This window comes from Capsicum annuum, chromosome 9, assembly GCF_002878395.1.
Source record: "Capsicum annuum cultivar UCD-10X-F1 chromosome 9, UCD10Xv1.1, whole genome shotgun sequence".
Classification (NCBI taxonomy): domain Eukaryota; kingdom Viridiplantae; phylum Streptophyta; class Magnoliopsida; order Solanales; family Solanaceae; genus Capsicum; species Capsicum annuum.
In genome coordinates this window covers 9,876,492-9,902,954 of record NC_061119.1, presented here as the reverse complement: position 1 = coordinate 9,902,954, position 26,463 = coordinate 9,876,492, and the positions used below count along the sequence as shown (strand labels likewise).

Genomic DNA, 26,463 nt, shown 5'->3' with positions numbered 1-26,463 from the left:
ATAAAGGCTCAATAAAAATATGGAACAAGTGTAAGAATAGTGCTAGTAGACCACCTTTACATTTACTTATGGAACAGGGCATATTACATTTCTTTCTTTCTTTTACCTTCTTACTTCATTATCTTTGTAATCCATATAATACAAATGACCAACTGATCAGTGGTAAATAATAAATCAGGATCGGGCCATTCTAGGTTTATACCCCTGAGCTGCCACCTTCATATAAAGTATCGGGATCGGCCCATGCTAGGCTTATGCCCCTGAGCTGCCACCCATTTTATGGATTTCCGTTACTTAGTTTAATTAGCCTTTTGAGATTGTTACTTCGGTGGTCATAACCTTATGGTACCTTAAAATAATGATCTATCAATAAGAGACATGTAAATAGGCAATCAATGCAATAACAATGAAGTAAGGAGTTGTTGGCACGCTAATGAAGTGTTTAGGAGCTAAAAATAACACATGGGTCTTATTTGAGTAACCGGAGAAATTCTAAAATTTACTAGTGAAAATAGGCATGTAGGATAGGCAGCAAGCATGTATCGAGGTGGTTTAACACATTAGAGAGTAGGAATAAGTTCATTAGTAACATGGGATATCATAGGTGCTATTATGTAGCACGTGTTTTTGGATGACCTTGGAAGCTTACTCGATGGAACAAGTATTCGTTTTCACGCCAAGAGTGCAAAATAGAGTATGCCTTACATACCTGGTTGTAAAACTCCAATATTAGTCCAACTCGACTTCCCACACTTTTAGATTACTTATCTACAATGAAATATATGGCAAACTAATATTAGCAATCAAACGTCACATTTCAGCTATTTAACTTCACCAAACTAGTGGCCGAGAAGTAAGCCTTTAATTTATCAACAAAGGGTGTCACTTTAACCCTCTTATACTCCAATTACAGCCACATACCATACATATTCATATAATATCCCCCGACACAACCTTGGCTTCATTTCACCTTTCAATCAACACACACAAAACGAAATGAGCAATAGACATACACAATCATAAATTTAGTGATGTATCACCACATCCATCTTCTATAATTCAATACAAACTAAGCACACCTTTTCCCAATAGCAACCGGGCAGCCTACAACACAAACACACAAAACAGTCCGTAACAAAACCCCAATCATCCTTTAATAGCAACCTAATATGTGTAATCCTCTATCAACATATGTATATGGAAAAAGGACAAAAGTGGACAGCAACCATACCTTGATTTCCTTGGTATTTTAGTGTCTTAATGTGTATTTCCTCAATAGCTTAATCCCTTCACACATACATCAAAAGAGAAAAGAGAAATCCCTTAATAACTAAGAACAATGGATTGTCTGAACTTATAGAGAGGGCTGTCCGGAAATTAATCTTAAAGAACACATAGTTTCCATGGTACAGGCTCATGAATTGTTCACTTACCTTTAGCTTGGAAGGAAGGTCAATCTCAATGACCCTCGTGGAATTATAGGGTTGTTTCATAGCCAAGAGAGAACAAGAGAGAAAAACCTAGAAAGCTGGAAATTTTGTCTAAGTTAAAATGAGAAAAATTGCTGATTTCAATCCATAAATAGGAGCTGCTCTTGGACGAATTTATTGACTACTTTTGGGCCTTATTTTTTCAAGTAATTGATGTATACACTTTCCCAATATATTGGGCCTTTGTGGATCAAAAACTATTGGGCCTTAGCTACCAATTTTTCCTCAATTTCTTCTCTTTAACTTGGTATTTGATGGATTTGAGTATTGGACCTCTTTTCTCTATTTTCTTTCTCTTTTACTTAATTTGGGCTCAAATGAGTACATTAATATAAGGCCTAATCTGATACATGGTCTTGATTTCATTAACTTGGTCCAAATAGCTCAAGTAAGTGATCCACCTACTAGCTTAAGTAAGTCAAGAAAGCACCTTAACAAAATACTCAATTTTTAGTTCTTAACTCTTTAATCTAACATAAAATTTGTATATACTTGGTCACATTAAACCACATGGGAAGTATTTAGAACTCCATCTACACCACAAAGATATATCAAGTTTCATATAAATAGAACAAGTACACACAAAAATATGGGGTGTTACAAAGTTACACCCAAATGGACAAGTGTCAATACTACCACATTGTTTTTTAATTTATAACTATTACTTTTGCCTCACAAACAAGACTAAACTCAAAGATTTTCAAACAACAAGTTATACTCCATAAGCACGACTTTACACTACCACATTGTTCCTTGATTTATGAGTTGTTCTATAGTTTTTGGCTTAGAGGCAAAACTTAACCCAAAGAACTTCCTAACAACAATTCATGCCCTTAAATTTGTTTTGATGTAAAAAAAAAAAAGCAGATCCCTTGTGGATTATTCATTTTTTTTATTAGCAAATTATAATAGAAGTTGAGAAAAAAGAAAAAAGAGATCAAGCAAAATAGAGAAATTAAAAAAAAGATTGAGAAAAAAAGGACAAGAAAAAAAAAAATATTAAGAAAAAAAAAAAGAATAAAAAAAAGAGAAAAAAAAAAAACCAAAAATAAAAAAAAAATAAAGGCTTAGACAAATGAATAAAAAAATAAGAAATGAAGAAATAGATAATGTTTGAGAAAAAAAATAAAAGTTGAGACAAATGAATTAAAATACGAAAAAAAAATTAAAAAAAAAATAAAAAAAGTAAAAATAATAAAAATGAAAATAGAATTCGAGACATAAATAAGTATGAAAAATTTAAAAATATTTAAAATATAAAAGTACAAAATTGTATTTATATTATAATTAAAAAAGGATGAAAAATCGATATTTAAATATTTTTTTTATCGAAGTCAAAAATCTAAAGCCACTAGGACTATACAATGTAATTTCCTGTTCCCAATAACATTGGGTTCATTTAGGCTTAGATATATTTTATTTGGGCTAATTACTAAGCCCAAAAATATTGGGCCGAATATATATAATCGTATTTTTTCTCACGCAGACATTTTTTTCCAACAATTTTCATAACGGCTTACCTTAGGGTACTTGTCAAAGCCTCTCAAGTTTCACTTGCTCACTCAACCACCGCCACCTTCATCGGCCGCCGGCGCCGGCAGTATCCACTTCCGACGAACTTTCGCCGTATTTTCTCTTCTAAATCCGATAATATGGTGAGCTTTACATATATTCATCCATTTTGTTTTCGAAAATTCACAAATTTTGTCAGTTTTCGTCTTTTTTAGAGCTAAACAGCTCAAGTTTGATAGTAAATTTGGACACAAAATCTTCTACTAAGTTCTTTTGAAATAAAATTTATATATTTGGAAACTATGAACTATAAGTCACAGTGATTGACAATTCAAAATTTTTAAGTAATATGAAAAAACTAAGTTCAAATATAAGCTTGTTTGAATATCGAAATCCGAAAACTGACACTTAAATTGGGACGGAGGACTCGAGGAGTACTACTTTCCCACGCTGTATTTTCTCTCCGATAATATGGTGAGATTTTTTTCGTATATTCATCGATTCTGTTTTTGAAAATTCACAAATTTTGTACTTTATGTTTCTTAATGTGTATTAAGTGAAATTGATTGTAGGCTGAGCCGAAAGGTAAAGTATATGAGACGGTGGAAAATAGCAGACCGGAGGTAAAAATTGTAAATTTTGGTGATGCGTATTGTGTTTTTTTCTTTGTTGAGCTTGATTTTGGATTGGTTTTTGAGTATTTGATAGGCAGCGGCGGCGGGAGTATCAGAAGGAAAGCAATTGACGCCTGAAGAGCTGGAGAAGAAAAAGAAAAAGGAAGAAAAGGTATAAAAGTTCTTTTTCTTGGCATAATACGTAAATAGACATTCAAATTTGGCCTCAACTCGCAAGTGATTATGCACATCTAGACATATCAACTTGTCTCCACTGTGTTGGTTGAATGCTCCAACTTACTGTGTGATAATCTGGACGCCTCTAAAGTTTATGTGTCATGTTAGTGTCGGGTGTCCACGAGACGCATTGAAGTGTTTAGATATGCTGTCTCAAAGTTTGAGTGCTTACTTGTCACTAAAGCCATGTTTAAGTGTCTGTTTATGTAGTATACCTTTTTTTCTTAAAAAAGAAATTCTGTTATGATGGGTGATTTTTCTCAGTGAACCATTGCATTCGACACTGTTTTTGATGTTCAAGCATCAATTACTTGTTAGAAATCAATATTATTAGTGATATTCAAGTATACAGATTCTAACTTAGGATTGACGAAGTGCACTCAAGGGTGTGGCCTAGTGGTTCAATGAAGTGGGTTAAGCACCTTGAGACTCAGGTTCAATTCCCAACTCCCAACTGGAATTAGTTGAGTTGCGCGCAAGCCTGATCGGGACACCACGGTTATCAAAAAAAGAACTAGGACTGACGAAGTTAATTGATTGATTCAAAACATTGCAATTCTACAATATTTTTGGCGTTCAAGCTTCAGTTCCTTGTTAAAATCAATATTCCAAGTCATATTCAAGTATATGGATTCTAACTTAGGATTGTCTCAGTTAATTGATTGATTCAAAATCTGAAATCTATGTTGCTTGGACTCTCCAAAAATACTGCCATATTTGTGTTGGATTCTTCAAAAATATACTACTTTTGGAGGATCCGAGACGTCCTCAACATTTTTGAAGAATCCGAGCAACATAGTTCAAAACCATTGCATTCGACAAATTTTGGGTTCAAGCATAAGTTCCTTGTTAAAATCAATATTCTTAGTGATATTCAAGCATATAGATTCTTATTTGGGATTGACTTAGTTAATTGATTGATTCAAAACCATTGCAATTCGACAACATTGTTTGCGTTCAAGCATCAGCTCCTTGTTAAAATCAATGGTCTTAGTAAAAAGGGCAGCTCAGTGCACTAAAGCTTCCGCTATGCGCTGGGTTCGGTCAAGGGACCCACCAAGGGTTACCTTGCATTCTGCCAGGGTTCAAGCCTTGGTGATATTCAAATATATGGATTCTAACTTAGGATTGACGCTATTGATTGATTGGTTCAAAATATACTAAGTGGTTCTTTTGTGTTTATTGGTTGGCAGGCTAGAGAGAAAGAGTTGAAAAAACTCAAGGCCGCACAAAAAGCGGAAGCAGCAAAACAGGTAAAACTACTTTGTTTAATGGCTCTTATCTATCGCTGTTATGCCGTTTGAGATATATTGATTGAAGAAAAGGAATTTCCAAATACCACTAACTACACGTCCAGCAAGTTCAGACAACGGTGTTATTATAAAATTTTCTTGTAAAAAGAAACTCTAGGTGTTTTGAGAGCATATAAACTGTGTGCAGAAGGTCAAGCTAAATTGTATTCTTCTGTTATTTATTTTTGTGCAACCATTTCTATTCCAATGACACTATTTCTGTAGTTGAAGTTTTAGACTCAATAAAGTCTTAGTACAGTGGGAGCACATTCGTATATAAGGTTTCAGTACAACCCATGTAATGTTTCCAAATGTAAAAAGAAAATTTCTTGTAACTCTAAATCTACTTTGTGCTCTTTCCAAGTTTCTCTGACATGGTTCGCCTGCTTTAATTAAGGCACAAGCCAGCTCCAATGTGTCAAAGACTGCTAAGAAGAAGAGCTCAAAAAAGGATGGTGGAGAGGAGAATCCAGAGGATTTTATTGATCCAGAAACACCTCTGGGGGAGAAGAAGAAGCTCTCCCGTGAAATGGCAAAGACTTTTAATCCCAGTGCTGTAGAGAAATCGTGAGTTTGAAATTGGTTTACCTTTATTTTCTAGTTTACTAATTCAGAAAAAAGATTTCTCTTGTTACCACGCCATTATGATATTTAATGCTAACTTGACTAGGTGGTATGCGTGGTGGGAAAAGTCCAATTTCTTTGTTGCAGATCCAAACAGCCCTAAACCACCTTTTGTGATTGTGAGTTTATTTTCTGACTTCTTGTGCTGTTGTTCTAATTGATTACTTTGTTTTGAACGAATATATAGGACATATAGGATCGATAAGGAGTTGGGTTCATCTACAAATGCAACTATGTGTACTTCGAGTTCTTGGGATAGTATTAAGGAGAAGCGCATGTTGGTGCTCATGGCATTTACAAGCAACTTTTACTTACTAGGATGTTAAAGTTTTAATATATGTTCGTAGACCTTTTCATTTATTGTCTTAACTTGATTTGGTACCATTATGTGGGTGTAGAACCTATTTTTTACCCTCATTCTCATGGATTGCAGAAGTACCCTAAACAATTTAGTTGTTGCAAATGAGGACGGAAAGTTTCAGTTCATCTTCCTGGAGTACTCAGACAATTTTTAAATTTCAGTAACTCATTTCTCTGGATTTTACAGCAGAGGAAGCTGCTATTCCAGTTAGAGGGAAACTTATTTACCTTCTTTTTCTTTAGATAACGTGAAATTAAGACCAGAAACAATCATGGATGGTGATTTCAGTTTCGGGAAACAGGCTATATTTAAGACTTCATAGATTCTGCAGTGAGCTAATAAAGTCATAAGTAGCAGTCAAAATCATTTATGGCAGCTATTTTGTTCCAAAAAAGAAGAAGTAAAAAAACACATTTGATCATAAGATCAAGTATAGATACTTTTTGTCTCAAAAAGTTGTTGAGTTGATTTCTCTTTGGATTGCCCACTAAATGGTTGCCGGATGGAATTCCATGTCGTCAAGGAAACTCTGTTTTACTTCAGTGAATGGTCATATGGATCCAAAAGTACAATAACTCTATACAGAGTATTATAATGAAGAACTTAACTGGTATTATTTTCATTTGGACAAATCACTAAATTGTGTTATTCAATAATTTGGAAGGTAAATAATCAGGAGAGTAAGGAGGAGAGTAAGGATGAAGAAGAGAAGCGGGTGAGCAAGGAGGAGTACAAGGTAGCTAAAAAGGAGGCTAAGTTATCTGTTACGGAGGCTAAGATAATAGCTTTTGAAAGTTTGTATAAGGGGTTAGAGGAGAAAGGAGGGGAGAAGAGGTTGTTTAGGCTTGCCAAGGTTAGGGAGCGGAAGGGTCGGGATCTGGATCAGGTGAAGTGCATTAAGGGGGAGGATGGCAGAGTTTTGGTGGACGACGCCCTCATTAAGGATAGATGGCAATCTTATTTCCATAGGCTCTTGAATGATGAGGGGGACAAAGGTGTTGTGTTAGGAGAGTTGGAGCACTCCGCGGAGTGTCGCGATTTTGGATTTTGTCGGCGTTTTAGGGTAGAGAAGGTCAGTGAGGCTAGTGAGGCTATTTGCAAGATGCGAAGGGGTAGGGCGACGGGGCCTGACGAGATTCTGGTGGATTTTTGGAAGTTCTATGGCGGGTCAGGGTTGTGGTGGCTGACCAACTTGTTTAACAGTATTTTCAAGTCAGCAAAGATGCCCGAGGCGTGGAGATGGAGCACGATGATTCCTCTATATAAGAACAACAAGGGTGACGTTCAGAGTTGCAACAACTACCGGGGTATTAAATTGTTGAGTCACACGATGAAGATTTGGGAGAGGGTGGTAGAGCGGAGGTTGAGGAAGATTGTGTCTATTTCGGAGAACCAATTTGGTTTTATGCCTGGTCGCTCCACGACGGAGGCAATTCACCTTGTGCGGAGACTGGTGGAATAGTATAGAGAGAGGAAGAGGGATCTTTACATGGTGTTTATAGACTTGGAAAAGGCGTATGACAAGGTCCCTAGGGAGGTTTTTTGGAGTTGGTTGGAGGCGAGGGGGGTTTCGGTGGCGTATATCATAGCGATTAAGGACATGTATGAGGGAGCGAAGACTCGGGTAAGGACAGTGGGAGGAGATTCTGAGCATTTCCCAGTGGGTTGCACCAGGGATCAACTCTTAGTCCGTTTTTATTCGCTTTGGTGATGGATGTGCTGACGCGGAATATACAAGGCGACGTGCCTTGGTGTATGCTTTTCGCGGATGATATAGTTTTGATTGATGAATCGCGACAAGGGGTTAATGATAAGCTGGAGATTTGGAGACAGACCCTGGAGTCTAAAGGTTTTCGGTTGAGTAGGACCAAGACGGAGTACTTGGAGTGCAAGTTCAGTGACTCGAGGCAAGAGGAGGAGGTTGCAGTAGGATTCTCAGGTGGTTTGCAAGAGGGATAGTTTTAAGTATCTCGGGTCTACGATTCAGGGGAATGGAAAGATAGATGAGGATGTATCTCACCGCATGGGGGCAGGTTGGATGAAATGGAGGCTCGCTTCGGGAATTTTATGCGATAAGAAGGTGCCCCTCAAATTGAAAGGCAAATTCTATAGAGTTGCAGTCCGGCCTGCTATGTTGTATGGAGCAGAGTGTTCGGTTAAGAGTTCTCATATCCAAAAGTTGAAGGTGGCGGAAATGAGAATGTTACGCTGGATGTGTGGATTCACTAGGGCTGATAGGGTTAGGAATGAAATTATTCGAGTGAAGATGGGAGTGGTGTTGGTGGAGGATAAAATTCGGGAAGTGAGTTTGAGATGGTTTGGTCATGTAATGAGGAGGGGCACGGATGCTCCAGTTCGTAGGTGTGAGAGGTTGGCCTTGGAAGGTTTCAAACGGGGTAGGGGTAGACTGAAAACATTGGAGAGAAGTGATTAAACGTGACATGGAGCAGTTACAGCTGACTGAGGACATGACCCTGGATAGAAAGTTATGGAGGAAAAGCATTAGAGTAGAGGACTAAGGGTGTGGGGGAGGAGTAGTCAGTAAGTAGGTGGACTTGCTGTCGTTTGTTGGCAAATTTATATATTTATCTATTTATTAATGGCTTTAGTTATTGATTTACGTCTGTATTTCTTTTTTCTTTTCTCTAATTGCGAGTGTCGTACCTATTTTATTTGTATCATGTTCTACGATTTTGATGTTTCTGTGTAATGTCTTTTGTCTTGAGCCGGGGGTCTATCGGAAACAACCTCTCTACCTCCCTAGAGGTAGTGGTATGGACTGCGTACATTCTACCCTCCCCAGACCCCACTATGTGGGAATATACTGGGTTTGTTGTTGTTGTTGAAATAAGCAGGATTGAATTGTTTGTTACTGTGTTCCTTGTCTAACTTGGACTTCTTTCTCCTGAGCTGCTTACCTCTACGTCAAAATGCAGGTCTTGCCCCCACCAAATGTGACTGGTGCTCTCCATATAGGACATGCACTCACTGCTGCCATCGAGGTATCAGAGTTCAGAATCACTGAGCCTAGTGCTGAGTGTTGTTTTGTATATACAGATTTTAAGTTTTACCTTTATTTCCAGGACACTATTATTCGTTGGCGGAGAATGTCTGGATACAATACCTTGTGGGTCCCTGGGATGGATCATGCTGGGATCGCAACACAGGTTGTGTTTCAAACATGTCAAATCATGACTTTGGACATTGTTCTTGGTTCTTATCATTTGCACAATATATGAACTGTGTGAAATAGGACTTTTGTTACTCAATTTCTCTGTTATCTGAGGACATGATCCTTCATATAGATGCACTTATTTTTAAAAAAGATCTTATACAGGGAGGCTGTGCAGTTTCTTCTTTAGGTTTTGTAAACTGCCATTGCTCATAAAAAGTGTGATATATATACTTGCTGTGGTGCCTGGAATGAAATGAGTTCACAGTTCGAACGTGATATGCAATTTGCTAGAGGCTTGTTGGATCATATGTCAATATTCAGAAAACAAAGATTGATTATAGTGATAATTTTTCTTAAGTTAGACAAATTAGAAGGTAGCTAATCCGTTTCAGTAAAAGATTCAAGTTTCTATTCGCCGAGAAGCAGCATACCTAGCGTAATTCCACCCACAAGAGGGGTTTGCGGAGGGTTGGATGTACATAGACCTTACTCCTGCCTTTGTAGGGGTCATATTCGTTGAGAAGGAAAAACAAAATTTGCGTTTTCATTATGGTCTAACATAATGACAAGTACCTAAATATGTTCATATCGCGATAACTTGAGTGAAAGAGTTACTCGGAGAGGATGGTTAAAAGTACAATCTTTTCCCAAGATGGAATTGGAGTTAAGGACAAATTGCTACCAAAAAGGTAAAAAAATTTGATAATATCATTGGTCAGTAAGCTTAGTAAGCTTAGTGTTCCCGAATCTCTACAATATTGTTTCTCAAAGATTTGCCAGGGTGTGAAGTTAATGCGGTTATCTTTACCTATAATGACATGATCTTTTATGGTGTAGGTTCTCTTCTTTTGGTATAGTGCCTGTACACGGAATTTCCACAATTGTCAATAAAATTATTTACCTTATTAAAAGAGACATGGTCTTTTATGCTGTTTATCTACTATTTTCTAATTGTGCAACGTGGATGGTGAATCTAGGTTGTTGTGGAGAAGAAGATCATGCGAGAAAGGAATTTGACTAGACATGATGTTGGTCGGGAGAACTTTGTTGCTGAAGTGAGTATATATGCTAATACCTTACTTAACATAAGCTTATTTTGAAGTCTTATTATCTGTTTTTTCATTCCCATAAAAAATTACTCCAATGGCTATAAGGTCCTACCAGTTGTTGTTTTTCAAGCAAAAAAAGAAAAATACCCTTCCAATTGTTGCCTCTTTCTCAGTCTGGAACAAGGTGTCTGCTGAAGAGTTAAATAAAGAAAACCAAGTGCTAATGTCTAACAATTCTTTGCACCCATAAGTTTGTTAATTGTACTGGTTAAGGTTTTCTGTAGGTCTGGAATTGGAAGAATGAGTATGGGGGTACCATACTGAAGCAATTGCGTCGGCTAGGTGCTTCACTTGATTGGTCTCGTGAGGTATGAATTGAGACTTTTACCCTTTCTTCCCCGTGTTGGGGAAATCCTGAAGTTGTAGTTGTACAATTCTTATCTGTTGTACTCTTGACACGTTCTCCGAAATCAGTGCTTTACCATGGATGAGAAAAGGTCGAAGGCTGTAACTGAAGCATTTGTTAGGCTTTCCAATGAAGGTCTTATATACAGGTATGCAGCTCCTTTATTTTCCTTTGTCTGCGTTATCTCGTCATTATGTGCATTTGTAGCATAGTCTTGAGTACGCAAGTTTCCTGAATTAGTTTTGGCTCTATATTAAACTTTTGTTATCATCTATCAAGGGCTCCACGTATGGTGCATTGGGATTGTGTCTTGCGTACTGCAATCTCTGATATTGAGGTGAGCCATGTAGCCATGCTGAATCAGTCTTAGGTGTTGTGCAAATAAATCTTTATATACTGTTGAAAGTTGCTTGCTGTTTGTAGGTTGAATATACAGACATCAAAGAGAGGACACTTCTGAACGTTCCTGGATATGAAGAGCCTGTGGAGTTTGGGTTACTGACATCATTTGCTTACCCCTTAGAAGGTGGTCTTGGTGAAATTGTTGTGGCAACTACCAGAATTGAAACTATGCTTGGTGATACTGCAATTGCTATACATCCTGAAGATAAAAGATACAGTCACCTTCACGGGAAATTTGCTATCCATCCATTCAATGGAAGAAAGCTTCCAATAGTCTGTGATGAGATACTTGTAGATATGAACTTTGGGACTGGTGCTGTTAAGGTATGCTACATCATTATGTTCTGAATGTAGAGAAACAATTGCCGCGTCTCCAATACTCACCATTGCTTATGGACCATTCGTTGAATTTCCTTGCAGATAACTCCAGCCCATGACCCAAATGATTTTGAGGTTGGACAGCGTCACCAACTTGAATTCATAAATATTTTTACTGATGATGGAAATATAAATAGCAATGCAGGTCCAGACTTTGAGGGAATGCCTCGTTTCAAAGCTCGTGTTGCTGTGACAGAAGCTTTAAAACAAAAGGTATCTTCATAGCTTCTCTGTAATGTTTTAGCTCGAAATAAGATTTTAATGGATTGCATGCATGTCATTTTTTTTAATTTGTGATGATTTATGTTGTCTTGCATTTAAAAGATCCATGAATGCATCTTCAACAAAGGTAAAAAAAGGATCCATGGATGTGTTGTATCCACTTTATTCTGTCCAACATGAGTATATATATATATGGAGTTCATAAACATAACATTCATAAATGTTTGGTCCTCCTTTACATAATATCTTTTCATTTGAAACCATCATTCATGTCCCGGAAAATGTTAGCAAATTGTTCTTTGGTGTGGTTTTTTGGTAAGGTAAATAATTTTATTAATATTGGAAAAAGCGACAAGAGTTATACAAAAAAGTATAACTACAAGGGTGTGGCCTAGTGGTCGGTAAAGTGGGGGAGAATCACTAGGTTTTAGGTTCAAATCCTATGAGAGATGAAAAGATACTAGTTGATTTCAACCCATCAGGTTTTAGCCTTGATCAGTAGAGTGGTAGAGTTGCCTGTACCTGTTCTGGTGGGATGTAGCAGGTACTTGGTGAAATAGTCGAGGTGCGCAAAACCATGCATAAACACCAACATCAAAAAAAAAAATTAGTAGAGACTGGGGGTGTGTTCTGTATGGAGGAAATTGATGAGGGCCCGCACAAGCAGTGGAGCATGTGGTCGTTGGTCAAAAATTTTAGAAAATATTTTCTTTAGAAAAAACAAGCTCCTTGAAAATAAGTAGGAAAACAAGCTCCTTAAAAATAAGAAAAATGACTTCGTTAATAGAAGTGTGGAAAACAAGTGACATTGTTTCCTCCCACCCTGCCTCACCCCCCACCCTCACAACCACCATAACCCACCCAACCTCGCCCCATCCTGTAGCCACCTCCATCTCCTAAACCCGATGTCCTTCCCCTCCAACCCACCCATCATCCTGTCCCCATCCTCATATTTTTGTGTTAGACTAAGTTGCGTGGACTCTTCACTTTCGATGCTGCACCCGTGCCGGATTCTTTAAATATACATTACTTTACTTTTGGAGAATCTGACACGTAACCGTGGCATTTTTGAAGAGTTTGAGCAACATGGGTGTTAGATATACGTAAATACTTTTAGGATAATATTTTTTACTTGCACACCCAACACAAGAAAATAAGTAAGAAATGATTTGTTTTTCTAGGCAATATTTTCCATGGAAAACAATTCCCTTCCTACCAAACGTACCCTACATCAAAAGGTTGCCTCTACAAAATGCACTAGTCTTCTTATTGATGGGTTGATGAGAGCTCTTTCGTTCAAGTCCTCCACCCCCTCACTTTCCACGACAATATCTTTAACTTCCATGAACAACATTCTTCCACTTTCTCCACCCCTTGTCCCATTATCTTTGTCCATTTCACCTACCTGACCTTTCATTACCTTTGTCCATTTCACCTACCCGACTTTTCATTTTGTCACGACTAGGGGTGGACATTTGGTAATTCGATTTGATTTTAGTTTATTTATTTTGTTTTTTTCGATTTTCGATTATGGGAGTAGGGGTACTGAAAATTGCATCGAATTAGTTTGGTTCAGTTCTTTTTAAAAATCTGGTTCGGTTTGATTTTTTTTTTTTTTTTTGGGATTGTTGGCAGCACAATAACGATTTTGTGTTTTGTGACTTTTTTTGGCTTTTCAGCTTGATGGGATTTATCGACCCTTTTTTTATGTACCTTTCATGAGGCTTGTACCGGGAATATTAGAAACAAATTAGGAATCAAAGAAAATGGAAGAAGAAGAAGAAAAATCGAAAAATTAAAATGACGGTGTACTTGGAATCAGAGTCACTATTCGTTGTTCACCATTTGCCGCTTATGAGTTGTGAATTGTGAATCGCCACCTGCTCCTTGTGAGTTGTGAATTCAATTGTGAATCTCCACTGCCTCTGGTTTAAGATTTGTGTGGTTTGTGTTTGTTTGTTTGTGAATTAGGTTTAGCCGTTAGGTTGTGGGCATGGGCTTAGTAGTGGATGTGGGTTGTTGGGCAGACTTGGGCTTGATGGAGTGTGGGCTGTTGGAATTGTAAATTTCAGAATATGATAATATGTATGTACATGAAAATATGTATAAATTTTTTTTTGAGAATTATATTGTAAAATTTTGGTTTAACCGAAACACGGAACTACTAAAACCCTATAATTGAAAATCAAACCAAAATATCGAAATTACAAAAGATAAAATGAAATTGAAAAATCGAATCAATTCGATTCGATCTGGTTTTTCAGATTTTCAATATTTATGCCCACCCCTAGTCACGACCCAATTTAGGACTATGACGCTTAGGAGATAACCTAGCAAGCGTCATCGGTAATCTATAGAAAATTGGGCAGAGTTTCTTCTATTTTGGTCCTATCCAAGTCTTTGCCTGTCTTAGAGATCACAACACAACTTTCCAACATTACCAAAAAGACACGATATTCATCAATAGTCTATTCACAATGCAATTATACTAAATCCATTTCCAAACACGGAAAGAAGTTTAATACTAAACAATTCTATAATAATGAAAGAATACCCGTAAGTCTTATGAAGGAAATGATCAATCTATACTAGCATAGAAAAGAGATAACCAACCCATGCCCATCAACACATTAATATCAATCATATCATGTATAATCAAGTCAGCTAGAGTATCCCTGTGTTCCACTATAATCTCACAATGACGACATGCATATTTAACTAACAGTATCTCCCATGTGAGTAGCAACAAGAAAAGGACAAATGGTTGACTATCAAACCTCAAAGCAAAGTATGAGGACACAGGGAGCAGGTAGATCCCGAATTAATCAAAGCATGTGCATTAAATGAACAAACCGAAAGAATACATGTTACCACTGCGTTCGAGGCCTAAACCTCCTTTCAAGTAAGTGCAGAAACTCTCGACTGGTTTCTACCAGCATTTTCTTGTCCCTATCCCAGATTTCCAGCAACACGATCTCCATTACCTTGATCTCTGTTTCTCGTACCAGCAGTTCCTGTAGTATTACATAGGTGCAGCTAAGTAAGTAGAAGCATGACTCAAATTCGTCGGAGGTTGAGGGCAATCCCTCATGCGATGTCTTAATTGATCTCATCGAAAACGCGCTAGTCAAAACACGATACTATCCCACATGTGATCTGTCGCAAGTATGGCAGGATGGAGTAGTAGTGGCGCACATCTGCACAGTACTATAATGCCCATATGATAATGACGACCCATGAGTACCTTGTCTAGGAGGTGGCTTGTGAAACAGAATCTGTCCTGTTTGATGGCCTTGTTGTTTTCCATTATATCTTTGCTTTGCGGTTTGCACGAAAGTTTTCGCGGAAAGATACCTTCTAGGCTTTCTTACGAACATTATAAGTTGCACGTTCTGCACGACCCTTATTTTCAATCTTCCTAGCAAGATCAACTGCCTCATAATAGGTCAAAACATTCACTGTGGGGCTATTGCATTGCATAGATGACCAACTAACCCCATTAACAAACCTCTGAACTCGAGCTGCTTCAGTGGACACTAAGTAAGGAGCATATCTAGCCAACTTACCGAATTTGGTATTATATGTTGACATGTCCACATCTGGAGGCTAGATTAATTTCTCAAACTGATCGTCTAATAGTAGAGGTACCACAACTGTCCCTCAGGCCCCTACTGCCAGCTAAAGCAGGCAATCAACATTCATTGCTAGGGGAAGAGACGAAGCTTACAAGAATGGCCCAGGTAGGGGCCGTGGTGCCACTATGAGGATATCAAGAGAGCCCTCTCCTGAGAAGAGTGCTAGAACACTTCCACCATCACATGAGGGTCATATTGGTGAGGAGCTTGCCTCCATGCAAAGAGTCATAGAGGGCTTAGTTGACATAATGAATGGCAGGAGAGGGTTGGTTAGCATATTACTACACTTGCACAACCACGGTCTCAGGCACATGCACAAATAATTATAGGTTTGGGAACAACGAGGTATCTTTGAAAGAGTTCCTGAAGGTTTTTATAGTTCAGTTGATCCTCAAAGTTTCTTGTATGGGGCAGTCAAGGCACTGCGCGCTAGGATGTTTCCACGTGAGCGCCGTGGCGCTTGCTTCATGCAAATTGGAGAACATGCGTAACACATGGATGTGACTGCTAGGAAGGTCTACTATGCGACACCACTAATGTGGGATGAATTCACTAAGTTGTTCATGATAATTTTCTTCCTGACAGTTAGCGGCAAAAATATGCAAATCTCAAACTGATCTAGACTTCAACTATGGATATGTCAGCTTATAATACCAAATTCTGTAAGCTAGCTAGATACGTTCCTTATTTAGTGTCCATAGAAGCAACTCGAGTTTAGAGGTTGTTGATGGGTTGGTTGGTCATCTATACAATGTAATTGCCCCAAAGGTGAAGGTTTTGACCTATTATTAGGAAATTGATCTTGCTAGGAAGATTGAAAACAAGGGTCGTGCAGAACGTGCAACTTATGAAGTTCGTAAAACGGTGAAGATAGGGGGATCTTTCGGTGGTGACTTTGGTGCAAGCCACAGGTAGGGAAACAACAACAAAGACAAATTTAGTTTTACAGTCTGCATACAAGTCACCTCCTAGACAGGGTCATCATCATCATATGAACATCGTTGTTTTGGGCAGATGTACTCCACTATCCCATCCTACCGGACTTGCAGCAGATCACATGTGGGAGAGTGTCATATTTTGACTAGAGAGTGTTTTCGGTGTGGTCAGTTAGGACATCGCATAATGGACTGCCCTTAGCCTTCAAGAAATTTGAGTAGCCTGGTCACTTAGCTGCACCTACTTTAATACTACAAGGACTGCTGGTACGGGAAACAGAGGTTGAGGTAATGGGGATTGTGTTGTTGGAAATCAGGGACAAGGGAATGTTGGTAGAAGGCAGTCGAGAGTTTTTGCACTTACTAGACTGGATGTTCAGGTCTGGAATGTAGTGTGGTTACATGTATTCTTTCGCTCTCTGTTCATTTGATGCACATACTTTGATTGATCAAGATCTACCCATTCCTATGTGTCTTCATACTTTGCTTTGAAGGTTTGATAGTCAACCAGAGATTTTAAATTGTCATTTTCTTGTTATTTCTTCCGTGGGAGATTCTGTTAGTTGTATATGTCTATCATCATTGTCAGATTATAGTGAAAAGTAGGGATACTCTACCTGTCCTTTTTTTCTGATATGATTGATTTTGATGTGATGATGGGCATGAATCGGTAATCCCCTTGCTATGCTGCTGTATATTGGTCATTTCCTTTATACGACTTATGAGTGTTCTTTCATTATTACAGAATTGGTATTAGAGTTCTATCGTTTTTGGAGATGGATTTAGCATTATTGAATTGCGAATAGAATATTGTGTCTTTTGGTGATGTTGGATAGCTGCGCTGTGATTTTGCAGATGGGGAAAGATTTGGATAGGCCCAAAAATAAGGGAAACTCTGTTAGTTTTTATGTATTTCAACGATGAGGCTTGCTTGGAGCATTAGCTCCTAAACGCCGGTCATGGTCCTAAATTGGGCCGTGACACCTTTGATACACCACAATATCAACCCTAGCTTCTTTCATTCTTCTCCCTTGCTCTACCGGCATGTATCGAGACAATTGAAAAAAGTAGTTCGGCAATGTAAGATTTGTGTGGTACATGTGTTGCCATTTGTTAAAACATTCTAATGGGCATTGTGCTTACGAGTTATGACCACTCTGTAGCATCATGCTCCAGAGGTAATGGAAGCCTAGTACATAGCTATACTTTATATGGAATGTGCTTCGCAACCTAGGAATCACTAGGCAGCTCTTTTGCTCTGTCGGGATTTTTCTTTTTGGTTTTGGGGTTTGGGTGGGTCAGCACAGAGCTCACATATGTACCTAAATGCAGATGTACAAAAACATATATGCTATCTGGAAGTACGATATTTGCCAACACTATGTATATATGCATATGTCCGTACATGCGCGCCCACAAAAATATGCTATATGAAAGTACATCATGAGCTAACAAGCTTTAGATTATTTCTTACAATTAATTCTCTTTGGTATGTTCCATATTAATTACACTTTTAAGTACATTGAAATATAGGCTTTTCATATATTTTCAGATTATTGATTGGAAGGACCTTATTGTGTGTGTCAAATATAAACTTGGTGATCAAGCTATGTAATTGTTAGGTATCTTATTGTATTTTCCCTAGTTTGACTGTGGTGATTGTAATAGGGTATCACAACCTCCATTTTGATGTACATGACATTTTCTATTTTGGTACATCCAAGAACTTTTACGCACTTTGACCTAGTAATATTGTCCTATACAACTTTTACAAATTTCAAGTAGTCAACTTCATTAACTACTAAATACAATTTTTATTGCCACTAATGCTAATAAACTACAATTGCAATTATTATGCGAACCTATTTAAAAAGAAATTGCAGTAAAACAAGTGATTAGATAGAGCCAACGGTACAATACGTAATGCTGCCTTACAAGCCAATTAGTTTTCGAGGGTGAGCTGCCTTAATTTTACTACAAGGTTTGCAAATGAGTGCTGGGCTGGGTCACTTCGAGTGTCGTGAACTGCATGCTTGGCTAATTAATGAAAACAAGTTTTGTGCTAGGGTCGCTGCAGCACACAAAATATTATAGTTGATTTCCAGATGCCTTGGTAGTGGTTTTTCATCTTTGAACTTCAGTTCAGCGAGATCCCGGGCCTTGCTGTTTGTTCTTTTGTTTCCAACCTAGTTGAACTCCATAAAATAAAGTATGGTGGCTTCTGAGTATTTGATCACTTGGAATTGGGTGAAAGACTGAAAACACATTCCGTTCCAACTTTTTCTTTTTGATATATAGCATTGTTTCTCTTTTTTAGCTCTATGAGTTCTTGAGCCTAACGAGCTGTGCTAAGTTATTACCTATAAAACTGTGGGTTAGATTTGAGGATACCCCCCAGAAGAAACTGTGCTACATAACACTTGGCATAAGGATTTTATGGCATACTTTAATCAGTTGAAGATAGTTACCTGGGGTGATTTGAGTTCTCTGTGGATAAGATTTGTTGTCTTTGATTTATGTGTTGCAGGGTCTCTACAGGGGTGCTAAGAATAATGAGATGCGCCTTGGGATTTGTTCAAGAAGCAATGATGTAGTGGAACCTCTTATAAAGCCCCAATGGTTTGTAAACTGCAAAACTATGGCCCAGCAGGCTTTGGATGCTGTTGTGGATGAGGATAATCAGAAACTGGAGATCATTCCAAAGCAGTATACTGCTGAATGGAGAAGGTAATTTTGGATCTGCCCCGCCCAAAATGCTACGATTTATGTTGATAATATTAAACATAAATAAATGCTAGGGTTTAAATTAGATGTTAATTTGTGCTCTCCGGTCTCCACAACCCTATCCTTAAGTAGACTAGTGCATTTTGATGGGTCTAGTGACTGTGTTTTAGGTTATTCTATTCGATAGTCCTTTTTTTCATTGCAGAAATGGATATTTCATTTACTTTTTTTTGTCCAAGTATCTAATCAGATGCATACATGCAAAAAAACTTGATTGTGATTTTTCTAATAAACTTTTGAGATAATCCAAGATGCTTTCACAATGAACTTTATACAGGATATTTTGTGCCATTTTCTCATTTCTTGATACATCACCCGCTTCAAAATCGATTATCCTTTTGTGTCATGAAGACTTATGTGGTGAACATGCAGATGGCTTGAGAATATTCGTGATTGGTGCATCTCAAGGCAACTTTGGTGGGGTCATCGTATTCCTGCTTGGTATGTTACACTGCGTGATGATAAGCAGAAGGAATTTGGTGTCTGTGATGATCACTGGATTGTTGCTAGAAACGAAGAAGAAGCTCGAGATTTTGCTTCTAGGAAATTTTCGGGGAATGAGATCGTTGAGCTCTCTCAAGATCCAGATGTGCTGGATACCTGGTTTTCGTCTGGTCTTTTCCCGTTATCTGTATTGGGGTGGCCAGATGATACTGCAGATTTCAAAACATTTTATCCAACTTCAGTTCTTGAAACTGGACATGATATTCTCTTCTTTTGGGTTGCACGGATGGTGATGCTGGGAATAAAGCTGGGAGGTGATGTACCTTTTTCAAAGGTTAGCAAACCTTATTCTCCCTCATAGGGAAATCCATTTTTTCCTTATGGAGCTTTATGCTATAAGTGGAGTTTGATTCTTTAAATCTATTTTAGGAATCATTGACACCGAGATAGTCCCGTTTCTTTGATCCATGGCTTTTTCGGTCCTTAAAATTAAATATTAAGTAGTATGAGGTTATGAAAGTTATAGTTAGTACTCCGTCCCTCCCAATATATGTGGCAACATTTTGACTTGGTACAAATTTTGAGAAAGGAAAACTTTTGAAATTTGTGATCTAAAACACTTCTAAACTGTTTGTGCCACTATAAATCACTTCATTAAGTGGTTGTTTGGTAGAGTGTATTAAAAAAAATACTGCATGCATTAGTCTTGTGTAGTACTAATAGCTTGTTTGGTTCATTAATTTAATTTATGTAAGCCTTATTTATACTCTTTTTTGTGTATTGAGTTGTGTATTACTAATACCACCCTTTGCCATGTATTAGCAATACAATGGGCTTGAACGCATGCATTAACTTGGTTAATTACAAAATTACCTCTCAAATCATGTTGCTTCTCTCTCTCATCTATGTAATTTGCTATGGAAAAGCAAGGGTGATTTTCTCCACCTCTTCTTCTTCCTTCCATTTAATCACACTGTTTGCTTTATCTATCAAAGTGTTCTGCTTTACATATTATTTTTTCGTAAGATTCTATTTTTGATGAACAAATTGGAGACACCCAGATGAAAAATACTGAGTTAACCAACAATACTGTGGAGGTGAGCTCGTGTTGGTTACTGAAATGCTTAATAGCTTGAGTAACCTAATAATTTTATAATTTTTTTGTCAGTTGCAAGAAAGTGGGTTTAAACATTATATTCAGACTTATATGGCTTTGATTAGGATGTTTTGTTATTGCGGTGTAGAGAGTGTTTTTGTAAACAAAACATTTTTTTATAAAAATTATACAAGACATTATTTCTAATAAATCAGGCCAAACAGTGTATAAGAAATAATGCCAACACAACTAATGCAAGCATTACTTATACACCATATTTTGCATTATTCTCATACTCTCTACCAAACGACCCCTAAGGGTAATAGGGAATTTTAAAGTTAAACCGTTTTCAATTGTTGAAAGGTGACAATTCTTTTTGTGATGACTAAAAAATAGTAGTTCATATATTATCTACATGAGGTAGTTATATATAACTTGATCTTTCTGCTGTCATCACTATGATTTTTATTCACTTTAAAATGATTTGCAGGTTTATTTGCATCCAATGATCCGTGATGCTCATGGTCGTAAGATGTCGAAGTCGTTGGGAAATGTTATTGATCCACTTGAAGTTATTAATGGAATTACACTTGATGGTCTTCATAAGAGATTAAGCGAGGGTAACCTAGATGCCAAAGAAATTGAGAGGGCAAAAGAGGGACAGTCAAAGGACTTTCCTGAGGGTATTCCCGAATGTGGTGCAGATGCTCTTCGTTTTGCCCTTGTCTCGTATACTGCCCAGGTTTGTCCCATTTGTGTCTAAAGATTTAATAGGCTGTTTTCTTTTGACTTTCTTTGGATATTGTTAACTTTCTTAATTTGTCCTTCCAGTCCGATAAGATCAATCTTGATATCCAGAGAGTGGTTGGGTATCGGCAATGGTGTAACAAATTGTGGAATGCTGTTAGATTTGCCATGAGTAAATTGGGTGAAGATTACACCCCTCCAGCAAATATAGTTCCTCATGAAATGCCTTTTAGCTGCCAGTGGATACTCTCAGCACTTAACAAGGCCATAGCGAGAACTGTCTCATCCCTGGGATATTATGATTTCTCCGATGCAGCAACAGCAGTATATTCTTGGTGGCAGTTTCAGTTATGTGATGTGTTTATAGAAGTAATCAAGCCATACTTCACCGGTGATAATCCAGAATTTGTATCTGCAAGAAGATCTGCTCAGGACACCTTGTGGCTTTGTTTAGACAACGGGTTGAGATTACTCCATCCATTTATGCCATTTGTCACTGAAGAACTATGGCAGCGCCTTCCTGCTGGTGGGGATTCTATAAAGAAAGTATCTATCGTGATAAGTGATTATCCTTCAACTGTAGAGGTATGATCTAATCACAAATTTTAAGGCCCAGAACTAGAAAATAGACATATTACCTCTGTTGGTGGCTGTTCAGTAGTTTTGATGTTGGTTTTGCATGATGGTGTAGAGTCTTAATGGTTACTTTGAACTTAAGTATAGGATCTATTTCTGAAAAATTAATTTAGAGTCATGCATGTACGCTGCTAATATTCTCATCAAGTATGTGTGAAAAGAACCATGTAGACAATTCATTTTGCATGAATACGTAGTTAGAATATGTTAACTTGCTTGAGGATCCAAATCATGCAGCTTGTCAAGCTGAGTCTAGTAGTAGAAAACTGGTCTTAAGATAATGCTCCATTCCTATTGCTGCTTGATTATTCTTATTTTTTGTGATAAGGTAAATAATTTTATTAATAATAGTGGGAACCTCGTATACAAGCCATATACCAAATAAGAGAACCTACACCATAATATGGTTCTTAACAAAAGAGGTTTAATCCTCTAGACCTACTGGATTCTTATTTTTGTCTATTGACCATGTTGCTTTACGTCTTCTCAATTTTTCAGAGCTGGAATAAGGATTACGTGGAAGCTGAGATGGAAAAGGTGTTATCCGTTGTTAAAGGACTGAGGTCGAAGAGGGCATTGTTGCCTCCAAAGGAGAGATTTGCAAGGTAAAACATTTGGGCGTATCCTATGTCTCCTGTATCACTTATATTTTCCATATACAAAAAAACATTTCAAATGACATTTCTGGTTTCCTTCAGGAATCTCTTCGTGTGTGAAGTCTATGTTATAGATGACTCTTTGCTATTTATTGTCTGTTGAGCATTAAGCCAAAATTTGGTAAACATGTGCAACCTAATGGTTGAAGTACCATTTAATATGCCGTTGTCCAATTTGGCTTTTTGATTATTAGAGATATGAGTTGCTTGAATTATATCTTTGAAGTGGTGGAAAAGCAAATTCGTTCTCTAAAGTGGATAAAGTTGTAGTCACAACTGGGGTGGGAGTGTAATGCAAATAAAGAAGGATCAACTATTCAAGTGCCTTTCATAAATAATCGACAATCTATAATTAGTTGATGTCTTCATTCCTATGCAATCTCTCATCTAAGCTGTTTGAAGTACCAAATTTTTCTTGTCATCTTTAGAAGATTGGAATTCACTACTTCAGCTTTCATACTGCTGTAAATTGGTATTTATCTGTTCAGTTGTAATTTCTTTAGGGGGACTTATGCTAAATTCCACAAAATATATGATGTGTAGCACTTATACAGAGGATACTAGTGTGCTGTGATCTGTTTGATGATGTGTTTGAGTCATTCAGTCAGTGATACACAGACTATACAACGTGTAGCACTTGGACCAATGATATTAGTGTGTTATGATCTGTCTGATGATGTGTTTGTGAATCATTCAGTCATTGCTACACCCTTGATATGTGTTAGAGGCGATTGCAAGAGAGATTGATACGTTAGGCTTTCTTTGTGCGGTTTGATATTATAGTTTGGTTTGAGAAGGAAAAAAACTTGTTTTGATAAAGACAATTAGGACATTTCACTTTCCGAACTAATGGTGGTGATCTTGGTGTCCTCAGGCGAGAAGCGTTTGTGCTTTGCCGGACAAATGATTCTTTGGAGATCATAAAAAGCCGTGAATTCGAGATTTGTACTCTAGCTACACTGTCATCGTTGAAGGTATCTCTTTCTATGTCTTGTTTGGCTCTGTTTGATTCAAGGCTTCTTCATCTCTTGCTTGTGGTATCTTCTCAGTTGTGAAAAGGAAAACAAATGATATTGTTGATGTTTCTGCTTATTTATAAACTGTTTTGACAAGAATGGTTTATACTTGTATTTCAATTGGCTGCGAGTATTAGCTGGAAACATTATCCGACCAATGCATGTTGTTTTGATGTGAGTTTCACAATAAGATGGTAAATTTTTTTTGCAATTGCATCAAAAATATTTTATTCAACCTTGTCTCCTCTGTTCTTTTTTGATAGGATTAATAATTGGAAAATCAACCATATACAAGACATTCCAAAAAGTAGAGAATCTACATCCTCCCTATTAAGTTGTTACCTTTCCTCTTCCACATGATATGAAGCTGGATATCTTCGAACATCCTTAAGGCCATCCTTGATGGCCAGTCATCAAGTCCTTCCCCAACATGTTTTTAATCTAAGACACAATCAATTGAAACCATAGTCGTTAGGGGAAAAGAGGAACTAGATGAGTGATATTTGTTGACAAATATCATAGTTCCTGCTTATACTCATTAATATGGTACAATCTAGCAGTGCTTGGTGAGGCAGATGTTGAACATGAACTCTGCGGATGGATGAAATGTTGATATCACTAAGAGAGGACCAATAAAGATTAGTGCATTTGAATAAACCTGTATAGTATTATGTATATAAGCTCGACTTTTGGCTGTTAGGTTGGAAGTTGGAATATGCATGTTATTTCTAATTATATTTCCTCATTTTTCCTACGAATCTAAATTTGTTGTCTTTATTTTCGTCAGGTCTCAAGTGACAGTGATGCAGCTCCAACTCAATGGCTGACGGAAGTATTAGATGAATCTGTCACAGTTTTTCTTGAGGATAAGAGTACTATCAGTAACCCCGAGGCTGAAGTTGAAAGGCTCAAAAAGAAGAAAGAAGAGACGAGGAAGTAAGTGAAATTTCATAGACTAGACCAGTATTAAAAATTTTGATTTTCTGGCTAGTAGGATAAGTGCCATTGAATTGCTTTCCTTTGCGCTAGACCATCACTTTTTCCTGTTCGGGAATGAAGAAAATTAGCTTGTGTAGAAGAGAAGTAAAAGCTATGTTGAGTCTTTATGTTTGCTTGAACTCTTCAAATATGTCCTCCAAAAGTAATGCATTTTTGGAGGATCTGACACGGGTGTGACAACTTTGGAGAGTGAAATATTTATATTTTTTTTATAACCATGGTGTCCGGGCCAGCCTATGCGCACCTCGACCAAATCCATGGAATACTTGCCACCTCCCACCAGCAACAAGGTACCAAGTAGAAATCACCAAGGCTAGAATGATGGGAAGAAATCGCCTAGCGTTTTGTCTCTATTGGGAATTGAACCTGAAACCTCATGGTGCTAACCCCACTTTGCTAACCACTAGACACACCCTTGGGTGCAGAAATATATATTGAATCAGTATATAAAGCATTTCAGATTGCTAAAACAGGAAATTGGTGATTGTCTTTAGTTTTACGAGTTACTGAAACTTAAGGATGTCCCAGTTAGGTAAAGCATATAGTCAATGAGTTATGCCGAGAAAGATGTTGCACGAATTGGGAAACGTTGTGTAAAAGATCAATCTTGCTTTTCGCTAGATATTACAATCGTTCTCCAGAAATTCATTATCTTTATGTACGCCTGGCGTGTTATTCCTTTGTTAGTCCGAAATCACAAATTGTACCAAATTTTGTTCAGTTAGTGCATCCATTTTATGAAGAGTGAATAAATGTAATTTAGCGTCATGTCATAGAGCTGTCTTCGAGCTGTCTTCGGGCTGAATCGTGTAACTTGGAGACAGTTTAAAATGTGAAGTTTACGAGCTGTTCAATTTCCCATGTACCAACTTTTTTCATCTTTTGCTAGGCAATATCAAAGCTTAACCAAAATCATGAGTGCCTCTGGCTACAAAGAGAAAGTGCCAGCTAACATTCATGAAGAAAATACAGTGAAACTTGCCGCCCTCAAACAAGAACTGGAATCGTTTGAAGAAAACATCGAGCGACTCATACGTCAAATGGAGGCACTATAATTGCAGATTTTCAGATTGTTGTCCTTCACGATCGCCATTTTTGCAGAAATTGACTTTCATCCCCTCTCTATTGTTTTAACTCATTTGATCCCCTGTAGTTTACAGGGAAATTTGTTTTGTTTCTAATTCTGTTGAAGTTGCAATATATTGTTATTGAGTGTACCATGCTGCAATTTTTAATATAGTTACAATTCTTGAAATTTTGTGATATGAACAAGGTATTTTCTGTCACTTCGTATACTTCTCTTTTGCAACAGTACTTGTTGTTCTGCTACATTATCGAAGTTGGTATCCATATGAATTATTTCTTATAAAGTTTCGGAAAATCACAATTTATCAATCATGAAGGATACTAACCTACTCAATTTGCAAGTATTTTTTACACATTTCGATCATCTTTGGCCTCATGTATCTTTTTTAGAAAAAGATAACATAAATATACAACTTATCATATTTATATAAATTTTCATCTTTATAAAGTAATTATAAAAATTTATATTATGTATCTTTGTTGGATTATGTACGGATCTAATTATGTATCTCGGTGGATTCAAAATCGAAAAAAATATATCGGAAGCTGATTATGTACCTTTATAAAGAAAAAAAATGTATCTTTATTAGATGTTTCAGGAGCTAAAATGTACGAGCGAGCTAATTATGTATTTCGACAGATTCATATTCAGAATTTTCAATAATTA

General features: G+C 37.3%; 1 protein-coding gene across 1 annotated transcript; it reads left to right on the top strand.

Annotated features, from left to right (window-relative positions):
• The first annotated feature begins 2,967 nt into the window (after positions 1 to 2,967).
• On the top strand, positions 2,968 to 25,996 carry LOC107843060 (valine--tRNA ligase, mitochondrial 1). The gene is made up of 22 exons (XM_016687220.2): positions 2,968 to 3,145; positions 3,575 to 3,625; positions 3,711 to 3,788; positions 5,047 to 5,106; positions 5,543 to 5,712; positions 5,816 to 5,888; positions 9,067 to 9,132; positions 9,214 to 9,297; positions 10,283 to 10,360; positions 10,639 to 10,722; positions 10,829 to 10,908; positions 11,040 to 11,097; positions 11,184 to 11,486; positions 11,583 to 11,753; positions 18,860 to 19,059; positions 19,489 to 19,894; positions 21,147 to 21,398; positions 21,488 to 21,988; positions 22,538 to 22,644; positions 23,570 to 23,669; positions 24,499 to 24,647; positions 25,600 to 25,996. Exons 1-22 carry the CDS (start codon positions 3,143 to 3,145, stop codon positions 25,763 to 25,765), a joined length of 3,240 nt encoding a protein of 1,079 aa, XP_016542706.2. The 5' UTR covers positions 2,968 to 3,142; the 3' UTR covers positions 25,766 to 25,996.
• Positions 25,997 to 26,463: the final 467 nt, after the last annotated feature.

Excerpts from the sequence above, each read along its gene's own strand:
- LOC107843060 (XM_016687220.2), top strand. Across the intron at positions 3,789-5,046 it reads AAAAGAAAAAGGAAGAAAAG|GCTAGAGAGAAAGAGTTGAA; the intron begins GTATAAAAGTTC and ends ATTGGTTGGCAG. Across the intron at positions 11,098-11,183 it reads CTGCAATCTCTGATATTGAG|GTTGAATATACAGACATCAA; the intron begins GTGAGCCATGTA and ends TGCTGTTTGTAG.